The sequence below is a fragment of the Podarcis gaigeae genome, assembly GCF_964106915.1.
Source record: "Podarcis gaigeae genome assembly, chromosome: 12".
NCBI classification, from domain to species: Eukaryota; Metazoa; Chordata; class Lepidosauria; order Squamata; family Lacertidae; genus Podarcis; species Podarcis gaigeae.
The window spans coordinates 41,266,923-41,289,418 of NC_139688.1; the positions used below are offsets into that span (position 1 = coordinate 41,266,923).

Genomic DNA, 22,496 nt, shown 5'->3' on the forward strand with positions numbered 1-22,496 from the left:
TTTTATGTTTCTCTTTCATGGATGTCATGTTCTTTGGAAGCTTGTTTAGACCAAGTTAATGGCCTTTTAGACTTCCTCCATGTGAATAGGAGTTCACTTTTTGAATAATAAGAATTATATGTCATGGGGGGGGCATCAGGATTTTAGAGATGCTTAGGTGAGGCATGACCAAAAAAAGATTGGGAGCCACTGATTTACATCAAGAACAATGGGGACAAGGGAGCTATTAGGATCTCCTGAGGCAGTCACCTCACCCCGGTGGGCCTTGCTTCTTGTACAACCAGCCGCCCCTGTCTTCTGAGGCATCTAGGTGGCCGCCATGACAGAACAGGGCGTCTGGCCTAGGTGGGACCCAGCAGGTCCTTCTTGTGCTAGTCAGAGATGGCAGCTCTCTCAGATCAGACCCCCTTCCACACCTCAGGGACATACAGGCAGTACAGTGGTACCTCAGGTTACATACACTTCAGGTTACAGACTCCGCTAACCTCGGGTTAAGAACTTTGCTTCAGGATAAGAACAGAAATCGTGCTCCTCCGGTGGGAGCCCCATTAGCTAAAGTGGTGCTTCAGGTTAAGAACAGTTTCAGGTTAAGAACGGACCTCGGGAACGAATTAAGTACTTAACCTGAGGTACCACTGTAGACCCTTCCAAGTGTCCCTATTTCCCAGGGACAGTCCTGGAATTCTGGAATGTCTTGCTTTTCCTCAGGATGTCTTTAATTTCCCTCAGAGAAATGCAGGAATTGTTGGACGTCCCTATTTTCATCTGAGGAGAAATGTTTGGAGTTACGCAGCCACAGAGCCAAGGAGATAGGCAACAATAAAACCTTTATAAGTCACCCAAAGGCAGAAACTTTTAAAAAAATGTTTCATATTTTATTTATGTATATATGTGTGTGTACTGTATCTTTGTTGTTGTTTAGTCGTTTCTGACTCTTCGTGACCCCATAGACCAGAGCACGCCAGACTGTATCTGTACTGGGTCTACATCACCTCCAACTTTTACATATATATCCAAGTTTGTATATATAACATATATATATATGTTGGAGGTGTAGACCGCTAAATAGTCGCTTTGCTCCAAGATATCCTTGGTTGGTCTCTGTTCTTCTCCGACCGATAGAAAACCTTAGTGGTCTCTATACGGGCTCCTTGGTGAACCTCATACAGGGAAAGGAACAAATTTTATTTCTATAACAGGCCACCCAGAGTGGCTGAGGCAACTCGTTCAGATGGAGGGGGTTGTTGTTGTTAAGTATTTTCATAGGTGTGAGAGAGAGAGAGGCTGAGAGAAAAGTGGAAGAGCCCGACGTCTCCTGGAAGAGGACTGTGGGCTCTGGAGGTCGAGCAACCAAGCGCCCCCTCTCCCCCTCCGCCCTTAAACTGGCGCCCTCGCACGCCACGCTTCCCAACCGCCCTCAGCCCGCCGCTGGAGAGTCGGCGGCGGCGGCCTCCTGGCCACGCCCCTTCCCCGCCGCTCACCGCGGCTCTGCCCACTCAGCACCTCGCTCCCTTTTCCTTTCTCCTACGCTTACCCAGCCTCCTCCTCCTCCTCCTCCCCTCAGCCTCCCTTTCCCTTTAAAACTCGTGCTTCCTCTGCCCCCGCCCTGCGGCCGCGCGCGCAGGCGCGTTCTCTCTCTCTCTCTCATTCCCCTCCCGCCCCCACCTCTCCACTCGCTCCCGGCTCCTCAGCGACTTCGCCTCAGCTCCGTCATTCTGCGAAGCCAGCAACCCAAAGCGCGCCTCCTGTTCTTCCCCCTCCTCGCTTCGAACTCCGGGCTTAATTGGCCCAGTCGGGAGCGCGCGCCCGGGCGCGCGGCGGCTGGTTTACTTTTCTTCAGGCGGCGGCGGTGGAGGAAGCAGCAGCAGCAGCAGCTGGAGAAGTCACCGCCGAGGGAGGGTGGAAGGAGGAGGAGGAGGAAGAAGAAGAAGAAGAGTGTCGGGCGCGCATGTCTCGCTGACCGGCGCTGAAGAGGAACTCCCCCACCCCCTTCACCTCCCGACCCCCCCCAACCCAGCCCAACCCTGCTGGGCGCCCCCTCCTCGCGACGAGGATTTGACACGCCGAAGCTGGAGAGCGAGAGACCCGCGCCTGCCCTTCCTCCCACAGGTAAAAGCGCTTCTCTTCCTCCACACGCTCCCCAGCCCCACTCCTCAAAGTGCCCCCCCTCCTCAAACACAGCTGCCGCCCCCCTTCACTACGAAGCCCTGCTCTCGCCTCCCCCCCCCCCCGCGCGTTGCCCACCATGATGCTTTATTGCCCAGGACACCCCCCCTTGAACCAGCCACCCCCCCCAGTGGTTTCATTGGGTGGGGGTGGTTCCATGCAGGATTCTCCCAAGGTTCCAGTTAACCCCCCCCCCATCCTTTCTGTTTAGCCCATGTTTCAATGCTGGCAAAATAAGCATTTGCGCTAAGGAGTCCTCCCCACCTCACCTCCCTCCTTTTTTTGCCCAGTTCTAGGGCAAATATTTCTCCTGTTCACCCCCCCCCCTTGTGCTTAGTTCTTCACCATCCATTCCTCTGCTTGCCATGCTGCCCCCACTCTCCTTCAGTAGAATTGGGGAGTTGGAAGGGACCCCAAGGGTCTTCTAGTCCAACCCCCTGCAATGCAGGAATCTCTGCTAAAGCAACCATGACAGATGACCATCTGGCCTCTCCTTAAAAAACCTCCTGTTAATGCCCTCTCGCCACCTTTTAGTTGGGAAGGGGGAAAGGTGGATCTTGAATCCCCGATCCTTCTGGGCTAGGTTGAGGTGTTAATTCTGACCACAATAGTGGCTTTGTGTGTTTCAGTGCTGTATGTTGAGGCACCTGGACCAAATGGCTTCTGTTCCTTGGAGATACTTATATGGCAGACACTCCTTTCCTTTTCTCATGCAGCACATCTCCTGTTTTAGGACCTCCTACCTCACCACCACAAAAATACTGCTGTTGCCTGTTCAACTTCCTGTGGCAGACACCCCCTCTAAACTAGTTTTTGCTACAGCATCCCTGACCCACCCAAGCAATAGTTTCCATGTTCTGCTTTTATCATAGCTGTGTCATGTCTAGTTCTAAAACAGGGCATGTCCCCTAATATATGACCCTTTCCACAGCCTTTTAGTCACTGGCCCTGACACTCTGCAGTAGGCAAACCCTCTGCACAGTGTCCTTCCGAAAGTTCTTAATCCTCTCAATAAGTCCTTTGTCCTCCTAGCTGCTCATAGTTTCTCAAAATATAGGCCGTCAGGCTGTTTGGGTGCTTTATTGTGCTCATCGCTAACCTGACCTCACCAGCTAAAGTTTTGTCCTCTGAAAGATCCACTTTATAAAAGAAACGGTACCACTCTCAAGTTTAGCTACACACACCCCTCTTCCCAAAATAACAAATATTCTCTACAATAATTCCATCACTCTGAGCCAAAGCTCTCGTTAGGATAACTATGGCAAGGACTGCCTCAGATGTGATCAACTTTCTATATGATTATCATAGGAAATTATATGACTGTGTGTGTGTGTGTGTGTGTGTGTGCGCACACACACACACACACACACATGTCTGTGTCATCTAAGGTGATGGATAGACTGTTTTATTGCATGGAACTCTCATGTCATGCTAATGAAGGAAACATTGCATATTTGTAATGGCTAATAGCCACATGTGTGGATTCTTACACTCAAGAGGTTCGGTATTGGAAATTCATCACGTAGAACTCAGTGTTTGTTCCCACTTCCAGACCACCAGACCTATTTTTGAATCCAGTTTCTCCCAGGTTGCTCTGCTATTGCTGGTGTCGCTGTCCCATTAGTATTTACCTTCTTTGTCCTAATTGCCCCTATTCCATATGCACAAAGTAAATTATCTTTTTCCTTCCAGTTAGGGAGAGAAATGCTTTATTGAGAAGTACAGCACCAATTGCTCTCCTTCATTATTACTGTCTTAAGTGCTCCAAAAGAGGAGGTGGTCAAGCAACTTCCCCCTTTCCTGCCCCTCACTCAAAACATGTAGCGAGAACAAGTCTGTAGGCTTTTGTATGCTTAGCAGCATCTTCTTTGTAGCAAAGAAATATCTCATACCTCCCATCCACTCCTTTTTCTGGAATGTCTCCAATATGTATCCCAGGCCTGCCTCAAGCCTCTCTTTTTGGTTGGAAAAAAACCACACCGTCTCCTTCCTTCCATCGTCCACTGTTTGTGTTCCCCCTATTTCATTTTGCTACATTTTATGTAGCAAACCACCCTGGTTTTCTCTTGTTTCTGCCTTTCCAAGAAAGTGCCTGAGAAGGAGAGGATGTCACATTTTAAAAGTGTCCATTTCAACCTCTTGCCATTTCCACTACTGCATAATTATGTCTATGACATGTGGCTCCCCACCCCCTCTGGGGAAATAGAAAAATAAGTGACTTGTATGTATCTATTCTGTGTGTCTGTGTCTGTATCAGTCCAGAGCAGCTGCTTCAGTCTCTTTCTCCCCCTTCGCCCCCCGCCATACATTACAAACCTTGGCCTAGTTGGTTATAAACCATATTCCCCTGTTCTCCTACTCTCCCCTCCCCAATGTTTTGATCATTTCACCCTGATTGGCTTCTAATGAAGATGAAGTGAGGTAATGCTAGCTGCTGCTTTTCACGAACCCAGCAGAAATGTTCAATTCATCTTCGCTTATATGAAATTAAAGGCTGCTGTAGAAGACATCATCAGTGTCTTTCCTTGCCATTTGAACCCCAGTTTCTAAGGTTCTGTTTATTCTTCCTTGAGTTGAGTGGGGAATAAGGTAGAAAGGGAGAGGACTTGAAGCCCCAGTTCTGTGCATTTTTATGTAAGTTCGTAGACAGCCCAGATACTTTCATACTCATGGTTCTCCTTCATTATCTTGTAGTCTTGGAAATACTTTAACCTCTCTGACCCTTGTGCATCCCTATGTGTTTCTCTTACCAGACGCTTAAAAGCCTTTCTCTGGATGTGGAGTAATTTAATAGAAAAGGGATTTAGGCAGTGTCTCCCCCCCCATTTTTTATGTTTATTGCACTATGACACAACCTTGAGGCTACTTGATTGTGTGTGGTATTAATAACGACAATAAAATACTTTCCTACAGTGTCACTCTCCCCTGTTGATTTTCAGATTGTTTGTTGTTTTGTTTATTTTATTTTCTTTTGACCACATGCAAAAGGTTAAACTTCACAGGCTAAATATGTTTTTATCCCAGTTATATTTAGCTCTAAGCTCCTTCAAATAAAATATAACTTGACGTGTAGTTTAAATGTTTGCAGTATATACCATGGAAGTGTGTGTGTGTGTGTGTGTGTGTGAGAGAGAGAGAGAGAGAGAGAGAGAGAGAGATGACAGATTAAAATATTTATTTTCTGTTGTAAAAACTGGCATTACTTGTTAAAGTAATGATATGTTATGGACTGCTGCTGTTAAGCATTTATCTGATGAATGGTAACCTGAACTTCTGAAATACAATATAGTTCTTTTTCAACAGCAGTAATATTTATAGTACAATTGTTAGGGCAAACATGTGCTTGGAATTCACTAAAAGGGTTACTGATGTTTTTCTGGTAAGTCACTCCGAGATATGTGCATGTTGTGCCATCATTCCATTCAAAACGTGTTATGTAAAAGATCAATAGTTTTTAGGAAAGAATAGCTAAAATAGGAAGGCAACTCTGTAACCTTTCCTCATATTTGTTTAAAAAATATTTTCTAGGGCTATCACTTGATTGATACAGTCTTAGCAGACTGAAATAAATTTGTATATGAGAAAATAGTTGTAAAGGAAGAAAAGCCGTAATTTGAAGCACACAGATTAAGCTGTTGCTTTTTCACACAGAGAGAATAACTTTTAAAGTGTTTCTTGTCATTTGATTTGTCACTGATAGCTTGTGTTAAAAATTATATTTAAAATCTGCCTCATTCATCTGCTGTGCCTTTGCAGTGGATCAAAATGTTTTTAATTTAATTGATTGACTTAAGTGTAGCCCAAATATTTCCTTTATTTTTTTAAAAAATAAAATAAAACAAGGATTCAACTGATTCCTGTAACCCAAATCCTGTAACATTTTTGACATAAAAATGCTAGTCGTATGCTACTTTTTAATCAATGGTTGTAAAAAAAATATATCTTGCTTGATCTGGTCATTGTTGCTTAATGTCTTAAATGCTAAGCCAATTTTGCTTGCAAGTTAGGGCTTGTACAGATGAGGCAGCTCAGTACAAATTACTCACTTACTGACTTCCAAGAACTATTGGTGCCCACATTGTGGCAAAATCAAAAGACATCATAATCCAACAAGGAGCGGGGATTGCAGTGTATGTGTTTTTAGAGAAATACTGTAATCTAAATTGCTCCCCCTGCCTCCCTGGGCAGTATTTTGTATTTGTGGCAAATATTGCAGGATGTTTACAAATTGCCTATTGTTGTTTCTCACCATGAGTAAGAGGGGCAGTGAAAGAAGTGTACTGTCTTGCTGTGGGAGAGGAGACGATGCTAGATTTTTCTTGCTTGACCCATATCCATCATGGCTGGCAATAGCTTGCTGTGAAGAAACAGTGGCCTGGTTCCAAAAGTTAATTTCCTCATCTTATATAGGGTATTTTTATCCTGTCTTTCAATCTCACAAAAGATTCCCAAGGTGGCTTTCCAATTAAAACATAAGTCTTAAAGAAAAGAAAATGGCAGAATCTGCCTAAAATCGGATTAAAATTAACAGTGATAAAACTATAGAGTAGTAAAATTCTGTAATACTTGTAAGAGGAAACATTACAATTCACTTAGATAGGCACCGTTTCCATATACGTTGCAAGAAGCTCTTGTAGATTACTGATTTTTTTTTAAAAAAAATAACTTTGTCCTTCTGATTTTATATGAAGGTTGCAAATTTCACTGTTTTAACCAAAGTGGAAGAGCAGTTGGTGGTACTATTGATTCAGACTCTTATTGGTGTATCTGCTTCCACCTGGTTTCTAACCAGGTTTTGGGAATAAGACCCACTTTACTGTTCTTGTAAACTCTTTTGCTTTGAGGAAAGGTTAAGAGGCATGTTCCTGTTTACTCTTAATAACTTTCTGATAAAGCAATCATGCCCTTCTGGTTTAGCCTCAGGTGCTGGGAGCTGGAGTCAATACATTGCAGTTGCTCTGTTATTTCCCAAGTACATTTCAGAGGCTGGCACTGAGAGATTACTATTTTACTGTATGCAGAGTTATTCAGATCCTTGTTGCTACAGGGTTCCACATTCGCGTGTACCTTATGGTGTAATTAACGGTCCTCTCTACCAGTTTTTGGAGGGACCAGAAAGGGGCTTAAATCCAACAAAGTCCGTCAGATTGGATAGTCTGCACATTATTCACATGATTCCCCAACCAATACAGCTTGTTACATCTATGTACCTCATGATCTCATTATTAGTCCAAGGAAAGAGTTTTGGGGTTGCCTTACTAAAAGCTCTTGCAGTTGTGCGTAAGACAGGCAATTTGGAAAATGCCACAACATTGTAAGACGTCAAGATGGCAAAAGCTTTTGTATCATGACATGCATTTTTTGACACTTGCTCTTGGACTATTGGGTTTAAAGATAAAATAAAAACCAAATGTGCCCACCCCACCTCCCATTCAAATCAGAACCACAGGTGAGACTTAAGCTTTTCCTCCCCTACAGTGTTATTGGATATATCACCCCTGTGTGGCAAATTGTAATAGTCAAACTCCCCCAGGTGTACAGGGGTGTCCAGAGCTAAGTTTTGTCCTTGTTGGATGAATTTTAGTTGTTCAGGCATGAGAATGTTATGTACAATATTATTAGACACGTACAGCCTGCCACCTGCATGCTTGACCTTTGCTCAGTGATGGAATGACTGTCTGGAACCAGGAGCTGGAAAATGCTCCTTATGAGACTGAGTTGCCCTTAAGGAGGCAGTTGTGAGGCAGAAAAAAAAATTCCTGGACCTGGAAGGTTGTAATCGGTGTTAGAAACTGAGATGTGAAAGCTAGGAGCTAAATGGCACCTTAAACATAGGTTATGGGCACAACAACGGAATGTCTAGGCACCTTTTTTATAACAAGAATACAAAGCAGAAAATGAATGAACTCCGTTTCTTTCACTCTGCAGTTTTAATCTGAAATCTTAGGCGCAGTGCTGTGCCCAGAGCTCAGAAACTGCTTGTGCTAATGAAATCCTGTTGCAAAATGTGTCTAGAACAATGGGAGTTTCGAACGCTGGTTGTAATAACTAAAGGTAAAGGTAAAGGTACCCCTGCCCGTACGGGCCAGTCTTGACAGACTCTGGGGTTGGTGCGCCCATCTCACTTAAGAGGCCGGGGGGCCAGCGCTGTCCGGAGACACTTCCAGGTCATGTGGCCAGCGTGACGAAGCTGCTCTGGCGAGCCAGCACCAGTACAGCGCACGGAAACGCCGTTTACCTTCCCGCCAGTAAGCGGTCCCTATTTATCTACTTGCACCCGGGGGTGCTTTCGAACTGCTAGGTTGGCAGGCGCTGGGACCGAGCAGCGGGAGCGCACCCCGCCGCTGGGATTCGAACTGCCGACCTTTCGATCGGCAAGCCCTAGGCGCTGAGGCTTTTACCCACAGCGCCACCCGCGTCCCTCGGTTGTAATAACTACCAGCTTGCTAAATTTCTTTTCCAAGGAAACAGTTTAAGAGCCAGGGAGATGGTGCAATTCCATTATCACTTGGAAGAGACTAACTATTTGGACCCATTTTGTTGAGTTTTAGACCCAATTTTGGCTTTGAAAGCACTTTGGCCATCCTGAAACATTATCTGTGCTGGGGAAGAGACAGGATGAATGCAGCTCTTTTACTCATCTGCATCTCTTAGCAGCTTTTAATACCATCATGGTATCTTTCCAATAGGCTGTCTTGGGTTGTATCATATTTTATCTTTATGATGCTTTATTTTTTTTTGTAAGTTGCCCTGTTAAATTTTACTGATGGGTAGAATAGAAGTTCTGTTAATAAATAAAAAATAAATCCAGTCAAAATAAAAATAAAGCTCAGTCAAAAACTGATCTATCCACTGTTCTATCCTGCCTTCCTGGTATTGCTCCGTCTTAAAGTAGTCCAACTTGTACCCTGCTGTGCAGTTTGAGATTCTTGGCTTTTATATATTGCTATATTAATGTCCTTTGTAGATTCCAGATCTAACCAAAGTTAAAACATACTGTATTTACTATCTTTCAGTAATAACGTTAAGAATATGTTTAAATGCTATGATCTGAAATAGCTTAACTTTAGTTGGATTGTGCCCAGGAAGTTTTTAAAAATACTGTACCAGATTGTTGTAACTAATGCAGGTTGATCCTAAGCATGTTTATTCAGAAGTACCATTGTGTCCAGTAGGAGAAAGTGTACATAAGATTGTAATCTTGGTGTTATTTAAAGGTACTGTAGGGCTTCCATCCAAATTTAAGTGAATCCAAATCTCTACATTTTTAGGCCTTTCTTTTAGGTGCCAGCTTCTTGCTGTTTGCAGCTGTGAGTTTAAGGCAGACATGTGAGAGATATTAAAACACTAGGTTTTACATATAGAGTACTGTACTAGGTTGAAGATTATTGATCAAGTGAGGCTGCCTTCTAATTTCAGGTGCATGTTACATGAACACACTCAGAATCATGCTTTTTATTACTTAGGATATTCTGAGGGCTATCTCCTAAAAATAAAATAAAACAAAAACAAATTGAAAAGAGTCTTCACCATAGAAGAAGTTGAGGAAAGAGTCTGGAGATTAGCATAGGTATTGGCTTGTGCTGGGTATTAAGTTAGGTCAAATCTTTTTGCTCTTATTTGAGGAAAGAGAATCCCTGTACATGTTACCCCAAAGAATGGAAAATAGTCTATATGATTAAGGAAATAGATTAGGGTTGCTATATTTCAGAAAGTGACGGACGAAAAAGTTGTCAGCCCTAAAATAGATAAGGTGATTATTATGAGTTACTTGCTAAAACAATAACTCTGTAGTGTTACTTCAGGCTTCTAATTTATTACCCTTCTTTTCACAATAGTTGCTTATCCTATCTGAATTTTTTTGTTTTTTTATCTAATGCAAGTGAAGACATATAAGGATAAAAGTGGAATGCGTATAAATGAAGTATTTTTCACATTCTGACATTGGAACAAAAATCCCAAGATTATTATTGAAGAGTTTTGTTCACTTTTAAAAGCAGCATTACAAAGCAGTATACGAACAAGAGCAAGGCAAGATGATCCTTTACAAACCCTGGCCCCAAAATGTAAAGATCAAGACCAACACTTCAAATTATGACCAGAAGTTTAATGTGGCTGGTGCAGTTGGTTTAAAATTGGTGTTAGGTTCTAAAATTTCCTTGCTTTCCACCTTGTCTTGCTTCCCAGCATCTGGATCATCTTAAGAGGCAACCCCATGTGCATTGTAGGTATGCTTGGAGATAACTAGTATGTGGATAACTTAGGCCAATGTGTGACTCCCGCTTATAGGGTTGCAGCCAGCGTACAAGCTGGACTTGCTACCTGTCTCTCACCTGACAAGTTTACAACAGCTTTGCTAACCTGGTACCGTCCAGAGGTTTTGAATGATAATTCCTTTGCCTGCCCATGATGAATGGGAGTTGTCCAACACACCAGGAGAATGCCAGGTTGGGAAAAGCCGATCTTGGAGTACCCCAAACTTCCCAACCCACAGATTTTTTGTCTTCCCAAGATGAATTTCAGCTTCGGCTACCCAGATACATTTCCTAAAAATTCTGTTGCCTCCCTTGGATTCTTAGGTTGGAAAAAAGTGATGCAGCTGTATGTCATCTGCATGATAGTGATATCACAGTCCAAACCTCTGGATGCTTTCCCTCTCCCAATGGCTTCATAATTTGTTTGGATGAGTAATAACCAAAGCTATGATTTTATTTACATTGCTTGTTTGTTTTCCATTTAGAATCTAAGATGTCCACTGAAGGGCAAAGAGTTGACGATAGTCCAAGCACTAGTGGAGGCAGCTCTGATGGAGATCAGCGGGAAGGTGTTCAACAAGATCAAGAAAGAGAACAGGTTCAGCCCAAGAAAAAGGAGGGCAAAATATCTAGCAAAACAGCTGCTAAACTTTCAACTAGTGCTAAAAGGTACTTGCTCTCTGTGGACTTTTTCTCTACCTTTCCTGTTAATTAACATCATTAGTAGGCATCTATTCACCTGCTGACTATTTTATTACTCCACAGGGTTGTATGTTTGTGTTAGCCTTAGTATGATCACTGGTTGGTTGACTCACTGGTTCTTAATCCAAATGGCTATAATAATAGTTTATGTAAATGCACTGACATTCCTATATTGCTGTTAAAATTGAGGCAGTTTTGTACCTTTATACATAGATACACACACTTGCATTTATGTGATTGACTAGTTTTCAGATTTGTTGGCATAAGTTAGCTAAAAACATTTTGGACATTTCAGCAGTTCAGTGTGATAGAATGCTATAGTAATACTTACTGCTGTAAAATATGATGTTTTCCTTTGCTTGCTTGGTTAGGTAAAATGTCAGTATGACTGAAAATGCATTTTCATTTCATAGTGTTAAACGGCAGACTTCCTTAGTACTTTTGGCTTTCTCGTTCCCAAGAGAGAAGGTAGATTTGGAGAACAGCTACTTAAGAGATCTTAGGCTGTTGCATCAGTCACTTCATGAGAACGATTGGTGTGCTTAGACTCTGCACAGATGGAGCCTGCATTAATAGTTTCCCAGCAAGTACATGGCAGCATAAGCCTGAACAGAAGAATTCAAATTCTATTTCTGGGGAACTCAAACCAGTCATGGATTTAAAAAACAAAAACCTATCTAAAGTATGAATGAATGAATGAATTTATTAATACGGTCACAGACCAGCGTCAACACACACAATATCATAGATCATAAAAAATATCTATCTAAAGTACCGTATTTTTCGCCCTATAGGATGCACCGTCCCATAAGGCGCACCTAGTTTTTTTGGGGGGAAATAAAGGGGAAAAAATTATTTTCCCCCCCAGGCGCGGGGCTGGGGCGGGGGAGGCCCGCCGGAGCTTCCCCTGACCCCAGCCCCCAAACAGGCAGCTCTCTGCAAGCCGTGGGAGCCCAGGGCTGGCTCCCGCCGCTTGCGGAGAGGTCCGCGAAGCCTGGACGCGCTGAGCTCAGTGCACCCAGGCTTCCGCATGCAGGCACCTCTCCGCAAGCGGGGGGAGCGCTCCCGCCGCTTGCGGAGAGGTGCGCGAAGCTTGGACATGCTGAGCTCAGCGCGCCCAGGCTTCCGCATGCAGGCACCTCTCCGCAAGCAGCGGGAGCGCTCCCCCCGCTTGCGGAGAGGTCCGCGAAGCCTGGACGCGCTGAGCTCAGCGCGCGCAGGCTTCCGCATGCAGGCACCTCTCCGCAAGCGGCGGGAGCGCTCCCCCCGCTTGCGGAGAGGTCCGCGAAGCCTGGACGCGCTGAGCTCAGTGCGCCCAGGCTTCCGCATGCAGGCACCTCTCCGCAAGCGGCGGGAGCGCTCCCCCCGCTTGCGGAGAGGTCCGCGAAGCCTGGACGTGCTGAGCTCAGTGCGCCCAGGCTTCCGCATGCAGGCACCTCTCCGCAAGCAGCGGGAGCGCTCCCCCCGCTTGCGGAGAGGTGCGCGAAGCTTGGACGCGCTGAGCTCAGCGCGCGCAGGCTTCCGCATGCAGGCACCTCTCCGCAAGCAGCGGGAACGCTCCCCCCGCTTTCGGAGAGGTCCGCGAAGCCTGGACGCGCTGAGCTCATTGCACCCAGGCTTACGCATGCAGGCACCTCTCCGCAAGCGGGGGTGCGCGAAGCTTGGACGCGCTGAGCTCAGCACGCCCAGGCTTCCGCATGCAGGCACCTCTCCGCAAGTTGTAAACTGACTGGTATGGATTAGGTCTATAATTTGTTTATTAAATCATGTTTATTTTGCTCTTCTTGAGGACTGAGGAATCCTTCTCCAGGGTAGCTTTTCAAACACCAATATATAAGCCAGAAAATATATTTGATGGGGGGAAGCAACAGTGTAACACAGATAAAGGTAGCATAAAGCATTGGACAGTTCACAACTCCCTTACACAGCAGTTTTTGCAAGTCTGGTCAAGGTGTCCATTGCAGCACCTTCATATATTTTATGGGATTATTTCAGTTTATGTGCCCTGATGATGTGAACAAGACATTTGCAATGATGTGACCAGCTTCTTACTTAATTGACCTCTGTTCATCCTGGCTGGTGAAAGACAGTCAGCCGGGTGGGATGTCTGACCGGCTGGGTCCAGGGTGTTGTGAACACATCTCAACTTAATGGAGTAGTGCTTGCTGCTCTTAAACAAATACCGGTAACCTCAAAACTTGATTATTGCAGTATATATATGGGGCTGCCCTTTGTGCCTGGTCCAGAAGCTCCAACTGCTGCAAAATGCTGCAGCTAGACCATTGATTTACAAAGATCTTAACCATATGAGTCTAGGGTATCTTAAGGATCACTTGATCCCTTATAAAAAGGTGAAAGGCCCCTGGACAGTCCAGTCAAAGGCAACTGTGGGGTGCGTCACTCATCTTGCTTTCAGGCCGAGGGAGTTGCCATTTGTCCACAGACAGCTTTCTGGGTCCTGTGGCCAGCATGACTAAACTGCTTCTGGTGCAACGGAACATGTGATGGAAACCAGAGTGCACCGAAATGCCATTTACCTTCCTGCCGGAGCAGTACCTATTTATCTACTTGCACTTTGATGTGCTTTCAAACTGCTAGGTTGGCAGGAGCTGAGACAGAGCAACGGGAGCTCACTCCGTCACAGGGATTCGAACCGCCAACCTTCCAATTGGCAAGCTGATCCCTTCTATCCCAGCCCAAACACAGAGATCCTGGGTGGAGTCTCTTTGTTGGTCTCCTGTGGCTCAGATGCATGGCCAGCAACTAATAGAAGACATGTATTCAGTGTAATGCGCCCCAAACTGCAGCACTTTCTCAGCTGATATAAGGAAGGCACTCTCCTTGTTGAACCTCAGACCCATGATTAAAACCACCTGTCGCAGCAGGCATTTTAAGTAGCGTTCAGGTTTGTGCTACATTTTTATTGTCTCATTTTCTGAGACAATAAAATGTCTTAAATGTCTTAAATAGATAAATAGTACTGTGCATAATGTAGGAGCTAGCTCAGTTGGTAGAGCAAGGTCGTGGGTTTGAGCCCCACTTTGAGCAAAAGATTCCTGCATTGGAGGGGTTGGACCAAATGACCATTGTGGTCCCTTCCAACTCTACAGTTCTGTGGTTCTGTTTTAACTGTATAAGACTACATACACTTGTGAGTAAGTCCTATTGAACTCTGTAGGCTTTTTGAGTAAGCAAGCATAGATTGGATCTTAAGTCTTTTTAACAGGTTAAGTTGGCATAGCCTACTGAAAAGATGAAATGTTTTCTTTAAAAGTTTTGTTTTGCATAACAAAACACATTACTTTAGTGGCAATTACTGCTAACAGCATAAGAATGACAGTTTGCAAAAGGCTTAGAAGTTACATGGACTTATTGCTTATGGTTTCACAGACAGATTTTTCCTTGCCTCTTCGATTTCTCATCAAAAAGGTTTTGCAGGTTTTTAAAGCCCCACAAACACACTGTTTGGCAAGAGAAACATAATACAACAGAAGAGGGCACCTACAAGAAACTGTGCTTTTGTCATACAATATCTGAACAATTATATTTCGCCTAAATTTATAATGTAATGTTTTTCTTTTTAAACGACTGTATATGTGGAGAGACACTTTTGTCTGTAATGGTCTCGGTAATGCTAATATCTTTATGAAAATGTTGGCATACCTATGTTAACTACAGCAAATATTTCATTCTAAATATAGTTTTAATAATCTTGTAGATTGAGGAGTTAACTGAGCCAGAAGAGAAGATGAAACAGCTGGTATTTATGTTAAGCTTTGTTCAAGATGCACTAGTTTATGCCCCAAACAGATAGCACTTGAAAGCAAAAGCAATTTCTAAACTAATTACTATTACCTGTACCTCAGACGCAGACTATTTTCAAATGAAAAAATAAGACATTCTTTAAAAATCCATGCACTCATGTTAAGTTAAAGTACAGATTTTTAAGAATAAATGTGTTTTTAAGATTAAGGGTAGCAGAATTTTAAATAATGGTTATCAATTACTTTTCACTTGAATATAATTGTATCAACAGTCCACTAATGTTGGCTTATCCACTTAGCCCATATGGTTGATCTTGTATTCCTATTTTGTGCCCTAGCTACTGGAGGTTTGTTATATGTACATTTTCAGATTATGACTGTTTATAACTCTACCAACCAAAGAGCATAGACAGACATTGCATTCCATTATATGTAGAGATGATATTATGCCAAGTAACTATTAGCCTTAGCTTCTGAAAAGTTATTGGCACTTAAAAGCCCAATCCGCAGTTTTTGAAAAGGCCTTACTTCCAAATAAGTGTGCAAAGGATTGCATCCAGAGCCTTCAAATTGATGATCTTGCTTAATATCCTTGTGGTATGTTGAGAAACGGCTAAATATAAATGCCTTGTTTCTAAACAGATACCAGCCCGCAATGCTTTGATTTTTTTTATTTTTTTGTAAAAAGGCAGAGTATATGTGCTAAGCATGAATGAAGAATTGTGCCCTGCATACCGAAAGTGTTGTATTTGTAGCCAGATTCAATAATGATTCTATTTAGTTGCAAACCAGTATGTTTTGTTGTAGCACCCTGCTAATACTCATGCTTGTTCATAAAATATACAAAAATTTAAATGAAAAAAAGATGATGTGCAGCCATAACTGTATTATATAATTCTTAATATAAAACTATGAGGCTCCAACGGTCCTACTTGGAGTAGACTCTTTAAAATAAGTGGCCATGGCTAATTTAAATCCATTGATTTCAATGGCTCTACTCTCAAGTATGAATTGGTTGCGTACAACCCTTGATTGATAAATACTAGTAGAAAATCCATCCAGTATGAAGGGAGGTGAATGGAAGGATGGTTAGAGAGAAGAGAAGGTCTTTCAAAGAATCCTGGGGGTTTGCAGCCCAGCCCTCTGCAGGATCTCTGCTGATAGGGGCTGGGACAGTCTCTCTAATTTTATGTTATGCCATGTTCCCCATCAATAGCAGCTATTTTTTATTGGTGCCCCCAGCATTCTCTCAGAATTTGAAATGTGCTCAATGATCCCAAAAGGTTTGGTGACCCCCAGTGTAAAGGCTATCCATTTCCCAGCAGTTGGTGACCCCAGTTGGAGTGTGCAGTAGATTCAGCCCCTTCTCAACCATGTCCTAAGTTACAAACTATTTACTTACTTTTATACAAGTTTACTGTATGGCCATTTCATAGAAACTTGGATTTGCCATGGAATATACATTAAACAGGAAATTTGAAGCCACATCTACACTTCACATTTTAAGGGTACCTATAAAACATCTTAGGAATATGCCTAAAAATAGTCTGTTTGAAGACATGCATTTGGCTATGTTCTTGTTCCCATCTACATAGCCTATCCTGGTGTCTGTTTCTTGGTCACACTAGAGCAGAGCTTTCCAAACTGTGCTTCGACACGTTAGTTTCTCAGCTGCAGTGTGTCATGTGAGTGCTCCCCACACTCCTCCCAGGACTAGAAAGGGGATAATTTAACCTCCAGTTTGCTAGCAAAACTGAATTACCGTGTCGTAACATGGTGCAGGTCTAAAAAGTGTGTTACCAACATGAAAAGCTTGGAAAGCTCTGCAGTAGCATGTGCTAGAACCTTCATGATTGAATGCAGAAGTGTATTTATAAAAGTAATTTGCAGTAATCAAGGGTTATAAATATCTACATACTCTGTTCTAATGTGTTTTTTTCTCCATTAATGGTTAAGTTTTAGTCCAGCATTGTCCTGTACGGTTGTGTTAAAGAGAGGAAGAAAAAAACCTGAAAGCAAGCTAGATGCCATTGTTAAATACCCTCTGGAACTAGAACGAGATAGGATTTTTAAAGTCCTTTTTTCCTTCCCCTTGTGAGATTGAGTATTAGCCAGAGAAGAAGATCTGTTTTTGTTTAAAATACAGTTTTGTTTTTCTTGGTATCTGCAGCTGTGCTTATTTGGATGACATCTGAAAGGCAGAATTCTTGAGTTTCATTACGTTTCAAATTCTGTTGAATATATTGAGGTCTAGTTGTAAATGGAAATATAAGAGTCCAGTAAATACCGTATTTTTTGCACCACAACACTCACTTTTTTCCTCCTAAAAAGTAAGGGGAAATGTCTGTGCGTGTTATGGAGGGAATGCCTACGGGTGGCATGCCTACGGATTTTCCTCCTCTAAAAACTACGTGCGTGTTATGGTTGGGTGCGTGTTATAGAGCGAAAAATACGGTAACTTCAGCGGCTTACACTTAAGTTTTATAGACACATTTGCACATCACACTGAACCATAGTTCATGCTTAGCTATGGTTCAACCTGAACAAGCAGCATGCTAATGCATGTTGCTCAGAAGTTTCTGTTTGCTGTTCTTCTGCTCCAGGAGCAATATCCTACAAGCCTTGCCTTGTCATCTGAAGCCAAGCTTATGGTTTGTGCCCTCCCAGCAACCCAAGCCAAGAACAAACCTTTGGATGGCTTGTCATTTATGGTTGCCAGAGAGGGGAGACTTCTAAGCATTAGCACACTGCTCATTAATGTTAAACCATAGCTAAACATTATCTACGGTTTAATGTGACTTGTGAATCAGGGCATGCTATACAGTGGAACCTTGGGTTGCAGGTGTAATCCGTGGTGGAGGCACGTCCGCAACCCGCAGCGTCCGCATCCTGAAGTACCGCGTATGCGCAGGCGCGATTTGGCGCTTCTGCACATGCACGAGCAGCAAAACCCGGAAGTAACCCGTTTCAGTACTTCCGGGTTTCCCGCGGTCCACAACCCGAAAACACGTAACCTGAAGCGGCCGTAACATGACATATGACTGTATACCAAAGAGGTTTTCCTGTTCTGCTGGGTTAATTATGTGCAGCTTTTCACACATACACATACACATACAGAATGCAAGACTTGTGGGTCTTTTTTTAAAAGAGAATATAATGTTATTAATTTGTAGTAAAATAACATGGATCAGTTCCAACAAAACCTGTACAGTGTTGTGTGCTTATATTAATCACATACAAAAAGAAAAGTTGAACTGGGACAATGTCAAATAACTGAATCCTTGAATGCATTCTTCACATTAACACATATCCATGTGTGGAATTCGTGGTTGCTTATCTATTATTTAGTTTAAATGTATTCAGCTAGAACAGTCTCTTGAAGAATTCCATTTCTCAGCCATATACGAAAGTGCCAGCAAAAAGCCTGCCATTTATAAAAAACAGCAAGCTTTAATATTTCTCCAAAGTCATGTTTTAAAGGGTACTTTATTTTTATTTAATAGATTTATATCCTGCCCCCAAATATAATTGTTAAGGATGGGTTCTGTAAACTTCCATTAAAATAACATTATAAAATACATAAAACCACTATAAAAATAAACTGCAGATGATGCAGCATAAAACCAATGCAAATTCAGATCCAAGAGTTTTTGAAACATTTTTGAAAATGTACTGAGTGCTTCTTCTCTTCTGAAATCTTGAAATAAGAGTAGCTAAAGAATCCTGATAATATATATTGCTTATGCTTTCCTGTGTGAAACCAGAAAATGCACATACAGCAGTTGTTAGCCCTTTCTTTCGGGACCATGGGTAAAATGTACAGACTGGCACCTTGTAAATTGAGAATACATTCTCTCACGCATACACTTACTGCCAAGAGCATATTTGTTCAGGGACTGCGTACACATTGTACCACGAAACTGATCACTTTGAATAACCAAATATACTTGACCAGATAACCTATCTTATGATAAATACCATGTACAGGAATATTAATTTGGATGATCAAATATTTTCAGTTTCCCAGCGTCAATTGGACAAGCAGTAGAAAACACAAAGAACTCATTTTACAGCAGCTGCAGTCTGCAGGAAAATTTCTCCTGAAAGTCCAAAAGATCTCAGAAACCCACTCCACAGTAACTCAGAGCAGAGCTTTTAGTGTGGCTGCCCTGTTTTGTAAAAGAGATCCAACAGACTTTCCCAGCTGATTAAATGGGTCTCTTGTCATGAGCGTTTATTTTGTATTGGCTGTTTCTTTTTTGTATTTAACAGTTTAATTTTTTTGTTCCTTTTTGCTGTTTTTGTTGTACATCACCTTGAGACAATTGTGTAGAAGGAGATACAATGAATAATGTTCTTAATGAAGTTTAGTTTCTGTAACCAGTGGGACTTGAGCTAGAATCCTAAGTGTGGTTTCTTGGAATGAAGCCATATTGAAGTTGATTTACATAACAGTTAAAATTAAGTATTTAAATGTGCTATTTTAGCAGGAAGTGTTGCCAGGGTACATGTCAAATTCCTGATATCTAAACCATTTTTCAGGCTTTTATTGATACTTTAGCATAGCAAAAGTGGAAGCTGGGGAAGGGTGTGCCAGATTCTACTCCTTGATTTGTTAACCATGCCTATCAGATATAAGTGTTATATTGCTCCACCACCCAACCCAACCCCCCCACTAAGTCACAGTTAATATACAGTCGTACCTCCTTTTGCATTTGGGATCCGTTCTGGAGCCCCGGACGCTTGACGAAAGAGACACTTGACAAAGCGCCTCTCTGCGCATGTGCGATGTAGTGCTTCTGTGCATGCGCGAGCAGCAAACCTGGAAGTAACCCGTTCTGATACTTCCGGGTTTGCCGCAGACGTTGGATGAAATGGACTGTAAACGGGGCAGACGCAAAAGGAGGTACGACTGTATGTGTTCAGTGAGTTGCATCCGTATTCAATTAGTTGCATTTAGTTCCTGCTGAAATAAATAGGACTTAAGTAATTACTCACTACTTCACATTGTAGGTTTCCAGAAGAGAGCCAGTTAAACAAGCAAAACATCTTCTGGCACCTTAAAGACTAACAAATGTTTTACGGCATAAAGTTTTGTGGAGTACAGTTCACTTTGTCAGATGCATGAAATATTATCTCTCTGTGTGTGTGTTTCTTTTACACATACACGGTGGTGGTGGTTTTAAATAGTGAGGTTAGAAAGAAACGAAATGAATAGATGTGCCAGCATTGATAATTATTAACAGTGGCTATTCACACAAAAATGGATGAAGTGGGCTGTAGTCTATAAAAGTTTATGCTATAATGAATATGCTAGCTGATTCCAGTGAAGTGCAAGTGCAACTACTTTAGTCTTGATCCAACCAATTTTGTGTAAATGGATCTTTTTATTTGATTGTGTTGAAGTATCTAAATTATCATAGTTTTAGAAAATCAGATTCTTTACGTTATGGCAGATGGGCAGACTGTAAACTTTTAGCTCTGTAAACATGTTGATTCATTACCACTTGCATAGCATTTCTCAGCTAGGAACCCATTTTTCTTTCTAGGTGGCTTAGTCATACACATTGAACATCTAAAAATACTGAGTAATGATGTAAGATTAGCTCAAGGTAATCCAAATGTGTAGTCCATTTGCCTTTTTGGAATTAAAACATGTCCTGTCAAAGTAACACAATTCTTTTTATCTTTATCTTGGGAAATCAGGTTTTTGTGCTTGTATGATGTCTTTATAGGATTTGTTGTGCTTTGCAAGGTATATGTGTGCTCAGAATTCACCTCCTTGGATAAAGCATATGTTTCAGCAAAGGGAATTTGTTATACAGTATAGATTTTTTTGGGGGGGGGGATTGAAATGCAAGAAACGAGGCAAGTAGCACATAAATCTGGAAAGCATGTTGAGGCAGTGCTTGCATTTATTTCTGCTTGTGTTTGTATACACACACACTGATTGTGCCCATGTCCATTTTGCATGCCAACTCTGCCTACCCACCATGTCCCCTCATAGCTCCTACTAAAAGGTAAAGGGACCCCTGACAATTAAGTCCATTCGAAATAACTCTGGGGTTGCAGCACTCATCTCGCTTTACAGGCCAAGGGAGCCGGTGTTTTTCTGGGTCATGTGGCCAGCATGACTAAGCCGCTTCTGGCGAAGCCAGAGCAGCGCACAAAAACGCTGTTTACCTTCCCACTGGAGCGGTACCTATTTATCTACTTGCATTGCGTGCTTTCAAACTGCTAGGTTGGCAGGAGCAGGGACCAAACAACAGGAACTCACCCCATTGCAGGGCCTCGAACCACCAACCTTCCAATCAGCAAGTCCAAGTGTCACAGTGGTTACACCAAAGTGCCACCCACGTCCCTAGCTCCTACTAAACTCATCCAAATTCCTTATGCTTGCCACTCAGTAACAGGAAGTCATTTCTTCCTTTTGCTACCCACTCCACCTATCTGGGCAGCCAGCTCATCTGCCTGCTGCTCATTCACTCCTGCCTGCCTGCCTGGGCTGCCTGCTTCCAGGGAGTGGGAGCACAAGGGGCAGAAAGACTTTCTCCCCTCCATCTCCCTGCTTTGGCTGAAGCAAGAAAGCCTGTAGTTTTGAATTGCAGCCTTTATTCTCTCCTTGGCAGCAGCAATGTGGCTGCTGTTCCCTTTTAGTCATCCTCCTCCCCAGCCCACAGGGTAGTTGATGGTATGTGGGTCGTGGAGCAATGGGGGAGATGAAAAATCTATTGAACTGTTGGCATTGGCTTCTTGGTAAGCTGTTATGCCTTTTGTGTGGACTGATTTTTAAACCTTGGACATTTCTAAACAGGAACTTTGGTTCTGTTTTCGAAAATGAAAACTGTAAACATATTTAGGGGGGGGTATTTGAAGTGTGTGTCCCCCAGCCAATTAGGATCAACGTGTAACTTAATTTTTTGTGGCATATTTCCTGTACCATAAGAACTTAGTTTTTACGCACTGGTGTTAATTTTTTAAAAGTTAATAAATTGGAGGAAAAAGTAACTCTCTCCCTTTAACTTCTATCTCTTTTCTCTTAAGAATTCAGAAAGAACTTGCAGAAATTACATTAGACCCTCCTCCAAACTGTAGGTAAGTTTTGAAATGGATTTTATTTATTTGGAATATATTTGAAAATTTCACCAGAGGTAAATTTTGTCTTGTTTCTCTTTGGTCTGCTTGGTTAGGTTTCTGGTATAAAGGTTTGCAATTACTATATTTTAGGAGACTTTCATTAATTACTTCAGAAACTATGATCATAATGCAATGCTGGAAAATATTAAAACAGGCCAGGTTCAGTTAAGTTTGTTTTTAAGGCTTGGTTTTGCAGTTTTATGTTAATTGTTGATGCATTTTGTTGGTGAATGGTTGTATTTTTAGCAAAAGAAAAAATTCTAGGTTTGCTCTTTTTCTTTGGCATCAAGCTCTTGTGGAAGCATGATGAAATAGATTGTCAAATAGTTTGGTTTTTTGTAGAAGCAGGTTTTGGCTATTTGCATTTTTCCCTTTGAATAAATAATTTGAGCATATAAATCCTGATCTGATATATTTCAGCAAGACTGTTGCCATGCTACTGTGATTATCTCTCTCAAGTTACATATTTGCC

At 42.4% G+C, this 22,496-nt stretch overlaps 1 protein-coding gene across 2 annotated transcripts in view; it reads left to right on the plus strand.

The window, feature by feature from the left end:
* The first annotated feature begins 1,484 nt into the window (after positions 1 to 1,484).
* The window catches only part of LOC310828424 (ubiquitin-conjugating enzyme E2 E2), a 129,475-nt gene continuing 108,463 nt past the window's right edge, over positions 1,485 to 22,496 (plus strand). The window contains exons 1-3 of one of the 2 annotated variants that reach the window (XM_083706113.1): positions 1,485 to 2,109; positions 10,907 to 11,090; positions 21,932 to 21,982. In XM_083706113.1, the coding sequence (XP_083562239.1) occupies positions 10,915 to 11,090; positions 21,932 to 21,982 (227 nt within the window). In that variant the 5' untranslated portion in view covers positions 1,485 to 2,109; positions 10,907 to 10,914. The remainder of the gene's footprint in view (positions 2,110 to 10,906; positions 11,091 to 21,931; positions 21,983 to 22,496) is intronic. The other variant, XM_083706114.1, reaches the window with a different exon arrangement.